This window comes from Pseudopipra pipra, chromosome W, assembly GCF_036250125.1.
Source record: "Pseudopipra pipra isolate bDixPip1 chromosome W, bDixPip1.hap1, whole genome shotgun sequence".
Classification (NCBI taxonomy): Eukaryota; Metazoa; Chordata; class Aves; order Passeriformes; family Pipridae; genus Pseudopipra; species Pseudopipra pipra.
This window is the reverse complement of record NC_087580.1, coordinates 44,334,086-44,346,823: the sequence shown is the minus strand read 5'-3', so window position 1 is coordinate 44,346,823 and position 12,738 is coordinate 44,334,086. Positions and strand designations below refer to the sequence as shown.

General features: G+C 38.3%; 1 protein-coding gene across 1 annotated transcript; it reads right to left on the bottom strand.

Annotated features, from left to right (window-relative positions):
* Window positions 1-1,231: 1,231 nt before the first annotated feature.
* On the bottom strand, window positions 1,232-12,411 carry LOC135405162 (arrestin domain-containing protein 3-like). Its single transcript, XM_064639867.1, has 7 exons — window positions 11,893-12,411; window positions 8,134-8,215; window positions 5,254-5,401; window positions 3,923-4,025; window positions 3,231-3,487; window positions 2,663-2,825; window positions 1,232-1,854 (listed from the first exon to the last, which is right to left on the bottom strand). The coding sequence occupies exons 1-7, from the start codon at window positions 12,170-12,172 to the stop codon at window positions 1,676-1,678; spliced, it is 1,212 nt and encodes a 403-aa protein (XP_064495937.1). The 5' UTR covers window positions 12,173-12,411; the 3' UTR covers window positions 1,232-1,675.
* Window positions 12,412-12,738: the final 327 nt, after the last annotated feature.

The following is a 12,738-nucleotide window of genomic DNA, read 5'->3' as shown; positions in this document are numbered from 1 at the left end:
TCCAGGCTACATAAAATAAAAAAAAAAAAAAAAAAGAAAAGGGTCAGGGCATTTGTTAGTCTTTATCACCTTTTTTTTTTTTTTTGGTCAAAGCTTTTTTTTGTTCCTTGTTGTGCAGATCACAAACAATTGGCGAGTGGGGGTGGTAACAACAGTCCATAATAAATGAGAATAAGTTGTAGTGACACTTAACTGCATAACATAAGCAATAAGCATGTGCAAATTTTCATAGAATCATAAAAAGCAGCCATTCCTCTCTTACAACATGGTTTGAGTGTTTTGAAACACATGACTGTATGCTAGTAAGGCTGCTCCTAGTATGTGCCACTATTTAAGGGAGGGGGCTGCAGGTTTTCAAGCATGTGGAGCAGTCCTATGATGTGCTATAGGCAAAGCATGATCAGAGGTTCTTTTCATTTATTCACCGTACAGGCAAGAGCAATACCATTTCCTTTAAAAGCAAGTCTCCACTATGACACCTTGATCTTCAACATAGCAGGTGTGATTCAAAACCCATGTCAAGTCAGCTTTTTATGGATTCCTTCAACAAGAGGGGCAAGATGGTATCTCATCTGTGGGCTGATCTGAGTTTGGATCAATCTAACCAAAAGAAAAAGAAAAAAAAACAACCAACCAACCAAAAAGACCCAGAACAACAACAACAAAAAAATAAAGGCCACAGCAACCCAGTGCATTTTAGAATCAATTGCTAGAAATAAAAATAAAAAATCACAAGTTTAAGACAATTATAATGATATGTGGCATTTCGAGTCCAAAGGTTATTGAAATAATTGAAAAACTTCTATTTAGACAAAACTTTGGATAAACATTAATAGAAATATTAGATACAGTGGAAGTCTTTAAACTACAGGTTGATGGTAATTTTAGGATAAGCATGAATAACTACTATAAAACTTAAACAATTTCTCCTTTACTCACACAGAAGTCTTTTGAATTATCTGATTTATACAAAAAAGATGACTTGGCACATATCACTGGAAAGATAATTTAAGAAATTCATTGAGAGAAGCAGAGAAGTTTTGCTTGAAAAGACAGAAACTTAATAAAAAAATCATTCTACTTTTAAAGTAGTTAATTCTCAAATATCCTTCAAAACTTCATATGAACTTCAAAAAGTTCATATGTTCTAAGCCTTAACTCTTCTTCCTCTTTATAGGAGAAAGAAAGGGTACAGCCTGATAACTTAGGTCTCAAAAACTGGATGGTAAGAATGGTTTAAGTGTACATTGCATCTTTTGGACAACATTACATCAGTTAACTTCATATAGCCTTTTTTTGTGTTTCAAGCCTGGGGGGGGGTTGTGCTACACAGTGCTATTTTCCTAAAGTAGGTAAATTCAAAAAGACTTTGGCCAGAGGACACTTTTTTTTTCATTTGTCCTATATCATTGCTTTTTCTTGAAAAAGACAAACATGAAAAGCTTTGAAATTTGCATCTCAATCATGGTTATTCAGTGGCTTCATTTATAGTTCTGTAAAGGCCAAAAGTGTTGAACTGTGTACTTCAGAAAATTTAAGTCATAAATTAATACCAATACATCACTTTTCTACATGAAACTTCTGAAAGCCCTACATCCACAGAATTTAAACACACATGCAGGTAAAACAGTTTAGTGGTTGCTATAACAATCAGTAACAAACAATATATAAATCATCATATTCTGACAGATATACCTACTTCTGAATATAGGGGAGGAGGCAGAAAACGAAACTCGTGGATGTATGCAAATAACGGTCCTTGCAGTGCTCTCTGAAAATCATCAAAAGCAGCCACAGGTGCAAGGCCGGACTGTATGTTTTCCTCTGTGACCACTTCTGCATAGCTAGGAGGTGCTGGAGGGAGAAGGTACATATAGTTCAAACAAAAAGTTCTTATGCATGACAAAATATATAACATGATAAATACTAAACTTCAATCACTGAAAGATTCACCAGCAGATAAATGATGACTTTAAAATTGTTAAACAAAAATGGGAGACTATTTTGTTTTATTCTAATATTAAGCTTATGTTCAAAACCAGACTGACCACTGTTTATTGTGGCTTAATTATCCCTTTAAAATTTAAATCATACCAAAGATAATTTATTTCTGTACAGGTAGGAATAAGAGAACATTGCAGTCCTCTGTACTCCAAAAGTCTCCAGGTCCAGGATTTGTACTTAAAAAAGCAGGATATTAGATATGCAAAAAGAGAAGGAAGGAAATACATAATTGTTTCTTTGGCCATAAGAGATGGAAAAGAACATTATCTTTTCACAAAGCCTTGGCTACTAAGGCTGGGGAGAGATGCCAGAAACTGCTATTATGGGTTGAAATGCCTAATAACCAAGGATGCAATTGGGATACTGGAGGTAGAAGTAATGAAGTTGTGCACAGATACAATGGTATCCTGTGCTTTCATTTCTGCCACTTTCCAAGGCAGCTAGATTTCACTGCCTGTCCTAGAGACAGAAAGGCAGGAAGGGAAGAAACTCTGTTCTTCTACACAGAACAAGCAGGTGTAGAAACATCCACAACAGATTTCCTGTGGACTTTATTATAAAAGGATGTAATTTGACTCTGTTAGCAAGACTGCAATGAATAAGGTAGATAAAAATCAAGAGACTAGCAAATTGATTGGGATTTGTATTGTCAAATTACCTTCTAGTCTTTCAGGCAGTGTCAGACCAAGCCAGTTCATGTTCATGCTACTCTGGCTGCTTACACTTGATGTTCTGCTACCAAATGGATGTAGAGGAATGGTACCAATGACCAATGGTAAGTTAAGGAATAAATCCATGGCTCCTGGAATATCAACATATACCTGAAGAAAAATGAAACAAGTGTATGATTAAAACATGAGGTTTTATTAGCATTTCATAAGTATTAGTCTAAGTTATCTTTCTATGAAAGTTTTCATGAGGAGTTTGTTTCCAATAGCCCCTTTTAGGGCCCATGCCCCTATGGAGACATGAGCTCTTCAAGTTAAGAAGAGTCTTCACATAAGCCCTCACATGGAAATGCAGTCTACTCATTAAATGCTTGCTTAGTTGGCAGACAATTGCTTTAAGAACTTGCACGATTTAAACTAAATTTACTTACCAGACCTCCTGTCACAACATTAATATATTTCTTTCATAACTAATGATCACAAAATGCTGTGCTAGACATTTGTATGGCATGTTGGAAGCTACTCACTCTCGCGAGTGAAACAGACCACCCAACATACCATGAGTGAGTACTCCACACGGATTATACTACAGTCAAGGATTGAAGGGGAAACAGGTGGAATTTTCAACTGTTTGCCATTCCAGGTTTCTGTTTTGCCAGATGACAAGGATTCCCCACGGAGGTTGGCAACAAGCTGTTTGACTTCCTTCATTTTCCCTTTAGCATAGAATGCCTGTGTTTGGTAAATGGTTGCCTTTGGCACCACCATACGGGAAGAGCAATTCTCAATCTCAGCAAAGATCTGAATTGATTCACCTGAAACCAAAAAAAACCAAAAAAACCAAACAAACACACCAGAATTTCAAGTTCTCTTTATATTTACAAGGCAGCTTAAGCAAACTTTCACATTCTTTATACTGTTATAACGATGCTGCTATCACTGCTCTACCTGAAAAAACCCCACATCCACTAATGCTAATAGAAACAAGATCCCCATGAGCTGTTCTAAAAGGAAAAAGAAAAAAACCCAACACACACAAAAAAATACCAGTCTAACAGATGAGGTCCTTGAACAATCTAGAGATACAAGTAGCGCTGTCTTAGTTAACAGAGTATACTGAGAAGATTGCTAAATGCAGACTGCTGTGGTAAAAATATCCTTAATGTTTCATTTATATAAAAAAAGTAAGTATGGACTCTAGCTTTAAAGAGGAAGAAAAAACATATCCTATAATTAATTCTATCACATACCTGGGGTGTAGCCCTTTCTTTCAATTTTGGCACTTAAAGATATTGGGCCTGAGGTACAAAGCCAACAACATAGAGTCTTTTCTTTTGTGCCTGCTTGGGGTGACTGCAAGAAGAGGAGAAGTATTGTCCATCAAATTAGGAGCTCCATTAATCCCTTCAGGTATTTAAACCAACACAGGAAAATAATAATTTTCATAATGTGCTTATTATTACATATTTTGATAAACAAAGCTACTTTGATAGGAAAAGTCTCAAGCAATTTAAACAGCATTACGTAGATACAAAGTTTGTCCTAATTCCACTGCTGTATTAGTATTGCTTTTTCTGCAGTCCTCCACACTACAGACACAATTAAAACAATACTAAAAAAAAATACTGTATAGCTTAAAACAAAAGGCTTCATAGCCTACACATCCCAACATAATGCTGCAGAGCTTTTCATTTAACTAACAGTAAATTAGAACATCTTCGCACTTTCCATTAAGCTGCATTTCAGAAAAAAAATAACTAAGTTAAACTACTGTAATCTTGACTCCTGCTATTTCCTCTGTTTCTGTTTCATCTATGTTACAAAGACTTATTTTACACAACACCAGGATTTAGGGCTTGATCCAAAGCCTATTAAAGTCAAATGAGATACCTTCGATTTTCACGGAGTTTGTGCGAGGTCCTTTTGCAAATTAATTTTTCGCCCATACACACAAGAAACCTGTTTCAATGGACTTCTAAATTTTTTTCCCCTCCAGATTAAAATTTGAGAAAGGGATAAAATAAAGGATTATTAGGCCAGATTGAAATCAAATCCTCACTGGAAGCAGTTGAGATATTAAAGTTATTTTAATAAAATGAAATTTCAGGAAAGGATTATACAGAATTGTGGTAATTTCTCCCCATCAGTAGAAAATTATCCATATGGAAATTATCAGTTATGCACTGCAGCAAATTTTTTACTTTGCATTTTTAAGTTAGCAGTCCCTCACTAAAATATTAAGACTTCCATTATTCTTTCATAGATTATTCTTTATTTATAATTGAAGAGGAACAGTTCACCAAATTTTCTTCCTTAATGAGAGTCTACAATTTAGTGGTATCAGTTTAGATTGACAAATGCATTTTATGTTTTGCAAAAAACAAGCAACTCCAAGTGTAGGATAACTTAGCCTTCAAAATGCCAGCAACTGAAGCGTTGTTAAACTGATATAACACATAAAAGAAGAGTTGTACTTAAACTAGCAAATAAATATTAGGTAAGATTGCACGTTGATGTGGTTTCGGTTATTATACTCTATTTTTATGCCAGAAAAGGAATGAGGAATTCTGTCAGTTCTTACCAGTAATGAAGGAGTGTTGATATCTATATGTTCAAAGACTGTAAATTCCTTCTTTAATTTTACTGGCAGAAGCCAAGGCCTATGCAATTCAGCTTTCACCCAATAGCGCACACTGCCATGTCTGCCTTCGAATGAGGTAGCAAGTGGTCTGTGCAGGACAAAGGTCAAAGTTGAGTAAAGTTTTTCTCTCATTCCAATAACGATGCAGTTGATCAGATTTGGAATTAGTATGTAGAACTGTTATTTTTAATGTATCATAATAAGCATAACTTATTTGCAAAGTTTCCACATCTCAGAAAAACATAATGTTAAAGTTGGGAAAAAATATCATGTCCAATTCATTCAACAGTAGTTTTGTAGAAGTTTTAAGAATCAATTAAAGAATTGTACTAGAAAGTGCCAGAAGAATACACATTTCCTTTAGACTTAAGAGGTCATTTTCAAGTGTAGAATAAAGCACGCCCTTTTAAGGTCAAATTAAGACCACCAAAAAAATTAGCATTAGTACCATCCAATTATTGTTTTGGACATTGTGTTCTGTAAATAGCTGTGTATTATTTACTTGACTGGTATCTAAGTGGTTTAGCTATAACTGAGTGCTTTTGTAGTTTGTTTTGCCTTAAGTACGGTAGTTAAATATTTCAATTTAGAGTTCTGAATAGAGAGCTTTTGAGCATCATCTAATTTTCCTTTACTCTGGGATCATTTAAATATATATATATATACACACACACACACACACATATAAAAAAGATAAAGACTATTCTGCTCTGAACACTGAAAGAAAGTCCTTTTGGGGAGTTGGAGAGGGAAAAAAAAAGATGCAGAAAAGGACTTCAAACCTTTCAGCATTACCCTTTTATCCTCTTCTCCCTCCTCCTTTCCCCCCCACCCCAACATCATAAGATGAAGAATGTAAGATTTTTATATTCCACTCATGTCCAGTTAACCATAACTTGTCTTTTCCTAACATTTTCTGCCTTTAATCTCCAGGAAGAATTTTTATATTGCACTATGTTTGAAATGCATCATAATAAAAGATAAGTTATGGGCAAAGCTTCCCTCCCTAACTTCTATATAGAATAATACTAGCTGTGCAATTACTTTACTAGAATGATTCTTTCTGCTACAGGTTTGACATCTCTATTTGCACATCTGAAATGTTTACTTTTTTTTCTTAATAATGCAAATGAAAGAATTTTCTAATCAGCCTTCAATGTTTCATCCTGCCCCAGTATCCTTTAAAGCAAAACCAGTAAGGCCAGTCAGCATATTTTGTTTTTCACTATTGCTTTGCATTTGGTTGCAGTGGATCTGGCTGGGATGGAGTTAACTTTCCTCATAACAGCCCATATAGTGGGGCAGGGATGACTACGGCTTTTGTTTTTTCTTCTTAAACTGCCCTTTATTTCGACCCACAAGCTTGTCCATCTTATTTTCTCTCCCTGCCCTGTTGATGAGGAGGAATGAGAGAGCAACTGCATGGAGAGCTGGCAGGCAGCAAAGGTCAACCCATCACATTGCTTTTGTTTTAAATAAATTTTAGAAATATTCTATGGATACAAAATAGCAAGAAATGGTAAGGAGGCAGTGTCAAACTAGTGTTCTTCAGGCCTTTTATTACCAGTCTTCATTTTCTCCAGTATTATCAAAGATGGCTTCATAGTTACTCCTTCAAGTCACTTGAAAAGATCTTTAGTGTTTTAATCAATTCTTGTGCTATTTTACTGGTCATATTTGAACATCTCTTCCAACTCAAGGGAATATCAGTATCATCCTTATCACTTCTTATAGATGAGATTTTCATCTGAACCCTAAATTGACTTCTAAAAGTTTCCATATATATGGGTCTTCTTCAGTGTTCTAATAATATCTACTGTAAAGCCCTTTGCTATTTACTGAAACTGATCCATAAAAGCATTTATCATCTGCAGGTTCTGCTAAAGCCAGTCCCTCTAATAAGCAGATGGTTTATTAGCTTTAATATTAGGTATCAGTCTAATATTCTGCCAACTTTTTTTAACCGTAATGACTTTGGCACTTGGCTTTTACAGTAAAAGGTTCCTCCCGCCTCTCTTCTTTCATCTATTTCCAGACTCTCTCTGTTCCTTCATATTTAATTTTTCGGCAACTTGTGTTTTAGCTAATTCCCATGCTGGTAACTCCTCTATGTATAAATCTTCCCTTCACAATGTATACATTAGACACCTCAAACTTTTGTGTGTGTGTGAGTGATTTATCTTAAGACTTCTGCTATCACTCTTGCTTCACCTTTGATTTCTGAGACAAGCGGGATTAGGTATGGGAATGTTTCTTGCTTCATCCACCCATCCATTTGCTTATTTCCATCCTGGCTTTTTTGTCTAAAGGTCAGCCTGAATACATATATGCTATTTGAAGTAGGGGGAAAAAAATAAAAATCTTATTTTGTTCAAATGCAGTTAAGCTTGCCACATCTGTTTCAGACTGAGCCCAAACAGTTAAGCTGTTATCACTAGTTCTGATGGCCTGCATGGCTCCAGTAAAATCTTGTTTCATTTAGAGGATACTTCAGCCACTCTGCAGGACTCAAATGACACAAATTCCCCTCCCTTCTCCTGTGAAGGGGTAAAATACTAAAAGACATAAGGAGCCAAGAGACCTCAGTCAAAAGAAACGGTAACCAACTGGGCAACAACGAGCTCCTGTTTTGTGAAAACCTCTTAACCAGTTTAAAAACAACCTCTTCAGTTTAATGAAATTATGTCCTCTATTGCGTGTCTGCGCACATCTCCTACTACCATTGAAAAGGTTTCCCCTCCACCTACAAGAATTTTTCTTAAGCAGATATGTCTCTTGGCCTTCTCTCACACAAGCTGTGTACTGAATATAAGTACTTACATCTGTGGAAGCTCAAAGCTGAATGCATATTCATGCCTTCCTGAATGAACGGTGTGAAGGCCTTCTTCAGAATTGTCATCATCTAGGAGGGAAAAACCCAATATGCTATTCCACCTATGAACATTTTACACAGCGTAATATATTATATAGGTTTCTTTTCCAGAATAGGAGGGATTTATACATTCTTTACAATACTAAGAATACAGTGTCCCAGAAACAAGTCTCTCCAGTCCATTTGTATTAACTGCTAGATGTATGGCTGCAGAATTTTTAAGGTTAGGTGAGATTCCAAGACTCACCTGACATAAAAGCAGAATTTAACTTGTTTTAATTTATGATCTTGATTCCAAGTACTGACATAGTTGTAACTGCTGCCATTTCAAGGTCTGCCTGAAAGATCTGTAATGGAAACTGTTTTCCAATATGATTTCTAGTTAAAATGAAATAGAGCTCTCTAATAGTATTGTGATCTTAGCATCGTCTGCTACCTTAATCAATTACATTTAGTAATTCAGCTTCCTCCTATCTCCTGTCTAGCAAGTGTCCAAAAACTGATTTTTTAAAAAGTGCACAAGCACCACCTAGAAGGTACCAAACAAATTCAGGGGCACGAGAAGTGGCAAGCTGTCCAATTAATGCTGTTTAGAGCTAATGTATCAAAAATTCAAAGTTTAGCTCAATTTTGCTTGGATAGCAAAGACCCAAACATCTCCTAATTTGAATGAGAAAGCTGACCTTGGTTTACAGTCATGATTCCTTGTATTGCTGTAAATGCTCCAACAAATTTGTGGTTTGTTCTGATATAATTGCCATGAAACCAGAAAAAAACCCACGCTGATTCCAACAGAATAGAAAGTTATTTAGATAAAACAATTGAGCATCTCATATACAATAGGGTTGGCGTAATAAAGGCACATATAATGGGATTATGCAAAAGACACTTCCTGTTGTTAATAGTCTGAAGCATCATGAAGGAACATTGGTACATTCTAAGATTTTTTTAGTTCCCAATGTTCTACAAAAGTACTGATGCTCCAATTTCTTTAGTGCACCAGAAATGCTGAAACAAACCTATGCAAAAATATAAAAACACTACAACGCTATTTACACAAATGCATCTGCAGCATGTAATGTCATGAAACAAGAATCTTCAATACACTGAAAGAACAAAGCAATGTGTATAATGCTTTTTTTTTCTTTGTTAAAAAACACTTGGAGGGCTTTGTTGGTTTGTTTTTAATTAAAAATAATAATCTTTCCTTGTGCATAAGTTTTTTCATCCCTTCTTCACTTCCTTCCTGTCAGATCAGCAGTCCCGCTGAGCCTGAGCAGCAGCAGCAGAACTGTGGTAAACAAGTACTGAGCTGTCAATCACAGACCAGGCTGGAGCAGGAGAGGACTGGCCTAAACAGGCGCGAGCACATCCCCTGCCAACCACTCGTATACATACAGTATACATTACACCCCACTGCATTTGCTCAGCAACTCTGCTCGCAGCCTAGCCTGACTACCACGGAGGTAACGAGAGAGGGAGGGGCGTCACCCATGCCTCACCATCCACTCTCCTCATACCACAGGGCCATGCTGCTGGCTTGCCCCGTGCTATGTGCAAGGCGACACTCCAATCCTGCACTTCTCTCAGGAGCATGTGCTGACCATTACTGAAAAGCGATTACAGATAGTGCTGGCCGGGGGCGTGGGACAGGAAAGATAACCGAGTGAGGGATGCAAGAGGCTGCAGAGCCCTGCGTCCCAATGACCGCCCCTGCTCACAACCCCTTGCTGGCCCAGTGGATGTGCGGGGCAGGAGCTCGAATACTTCTGTCTGTCCCCAGAGATGGGCTTTCCCAAGAAAGGCGGTGCGCCCTCAGGAGCCCCTTCGCTCCGCCCCCCAGCACACACCAGAGAGCAGGCAAAGGAACTTCCCCACACGTCCCAGCTTCCTACAATCAGCGGCTGGCATCACCTTAGCAACAGGCTAACAAACCCCAGCAGGCCAATGACAAGGCGGAGACAGGGAGTGGCCTTCCGGACTATGGTAGGGTACGAGGCGTAGAATTAAACTCCACTCTGTGCAGCAAGTGTTCGCAGTCCTGTCCCTGCAGCCAAGGGAGGGGCAGTGGTGTCCCGGGACAACTGCTTAAGATTTTACGTGCCGTATATGCAGCACCAGTCTTGCTTCTGGTGTCGGAAGGTGTCAGATCTGTCCCTTCCCTGCCACCTTTTGTTCCATTTCCAGCCAAAACCAAGCACCTAATATCGCGATCAGCATTTGGATCTACAGGCCACATGCAAAGGCATTGCTGCTGCTTAAGCAGGCAGAAGCATGGGATCGCCTTCTTACTTGTAAGCATACATCCTGCTATGAATGACTCATGCACGTTTGCATGTTTCTGTCATCTGCAAGCCAGAGGTGAACGAATTTTCACAGGAGAGTTATTTCTAAGGCAGCACTATAAAGAACATTTGAGCTAGAAAGACACCTCATGAGTGACCCGAGCTTGCTTGCATCGTGGTAACATAATTGAAATCAATAGCAACTGCTATTTGCAGAGGATCTCTGCAGTAAATATGCTTCATATTAAAAAAAAAAACCAAACCAGAAACAACAGCCCCCCTCCCCCCCAAAAAAAAAAACCAAACAAAAAACCCCACAAAACCCAACCAACCAAAACAACACACCGAAACACCCAAACAAATTGTGTACTCAGTTTTAACATTTTCTTGTTCTAGGAATTGAGTCATCACCGCCACCTGACCTGTGCAACCAATCTGCAGAGAGAAGGAATACTCCCTCCCTTCTTCCCAGGACTGGTCCCAAACAGGATTGAACCGCTTCTAACAAAGGATGGAAACTTCAGAAGTAACAAGCTTAGAGTCCCTTATACTTTCACAACGTAACTACGTGAACAATAGATTAGCAAATTTAAGACCCACAATCTCGCTCACAATGTAATACCCCTTTTCCATACCCAAAATAAAGGGAATTTGCAGGGCACTTTCCATTTCTATAGGGACTTAGCAGACCGGGTTTTCATTGAGTGCAGGTTACAGAACTCCCCAACTCAGAAGTGATGCTCCAATCATACAATCATGACCTCTTATTTGGCCTTTCAGACAGATTTTTACATTTGGGTCTCCCATAGAGGAGTTGAATAAAAAAAATGAAAGTAATTTACAAGTACACTAGTTTAGAACAAAGGAAGAGATGGAAAATTACGGGTGAGGTGGTGATAGTATGTCAAAGTAATCCACAGGAAATCTTTTATCTGCCAATAGTGAACCAACCTTAAGAATCATTCCGGAAGTCAGACCTGTATCTATTATGTGTCAAAAAGTCTAGTGTTACGTTTTAATTACGATTCAATCGGATGCTACCAAGAAAGTAACTTACTGCATATCTGGTTTTAACAGTTACTTTCCACATAGAGAAAAGAATCACGCTAATATCACTAAGAAAAAAAAAGGCATTGTATATTAAAAAACACATATTAAAGACAATGCAAATCCTTATGAAAAGACTGTTAAAAGGCAGGTATTTTTTAAAAGTCCTGTTTTCAGGTACTTTGAAAATGCACTTCAACATGCTTTGAAGTAAACGTTCAAATAATCAACAATAAGAATGCAACCGGCATTTCCTCATCTTTAGAAATAGTGAACGCTATGATACTGCATGTTTAAAAGGAATAAACCAAGCAAAGATGCGTCTTTTTCTGGAAATATGTCTGCATGTAGTGAATGAATAAGCGAAAAGCTTACCTCTTTCATGCCCGACTAGAACGTCCTTATGGTTAAAATACTCTACTTCTTCAGTGTAATTTTGTGTATAGGCAGTGTTGGATCCAGCATTTCTAGATTCGGCCCAACGTACTTTTGCACGTCCTCTTGCATGAATTTTAAGAGATTTCACTCTAATTTCCCCAGTAACTTCTAAACTGATCCTTCCTGATACTGTGTCCCCGCTAGAATAGACGGGGATATTGCTGTCACTGAGACAATCAAAGCTTATTGTCAAACTCTTCACCTTCCCCAGCACCATATTTTATAACAAAGTGTATAAAAATATACTGTAAAGAAAAAAAAAAGTCAAGGTCTCATACAAAATGCGATCTTCGCTTTACACTGAACAACGCCTCTGCTGTGTAAAGAGCCTGCCAACAAGATCAGCGTGTCCCCTACAAACGTTTCATCGGAATTACTAAGAAAACCGCGAGAGCGGCAGCCGCCCAGCGCTGCGATATCCTTACAAAGGCAGCTGCCCGCACGCTGGCACCTCACTTTAAGAACAGCTTTGTGAAAAACAACCGCCCCCGCGCATGCGCGAATCGAGTCGTGGCGGCGGTTTCCTCCACCGCTTGCGCGCATCTTTCCTGTCGTGTTCGTTTTTCTTGTGTTATTGCTTCCGTCTCACGCAGAGTTAGAGCACTCCCTGGTGGAGCCAGGGCTCTACTGCGAGTTCGCAGTACGGTGTTGAGATAGGTAATGAAGAACTGAGAGAAAAACGTCTGCGGCGGGGGTGGGGGGTGGGGCGTGAGGGCTCTTTGTCCGGAGGGCTTCAACCTCTCGTCTCATCTCACTGCCTGGCACGGCCTGGGGGTCCTGGCT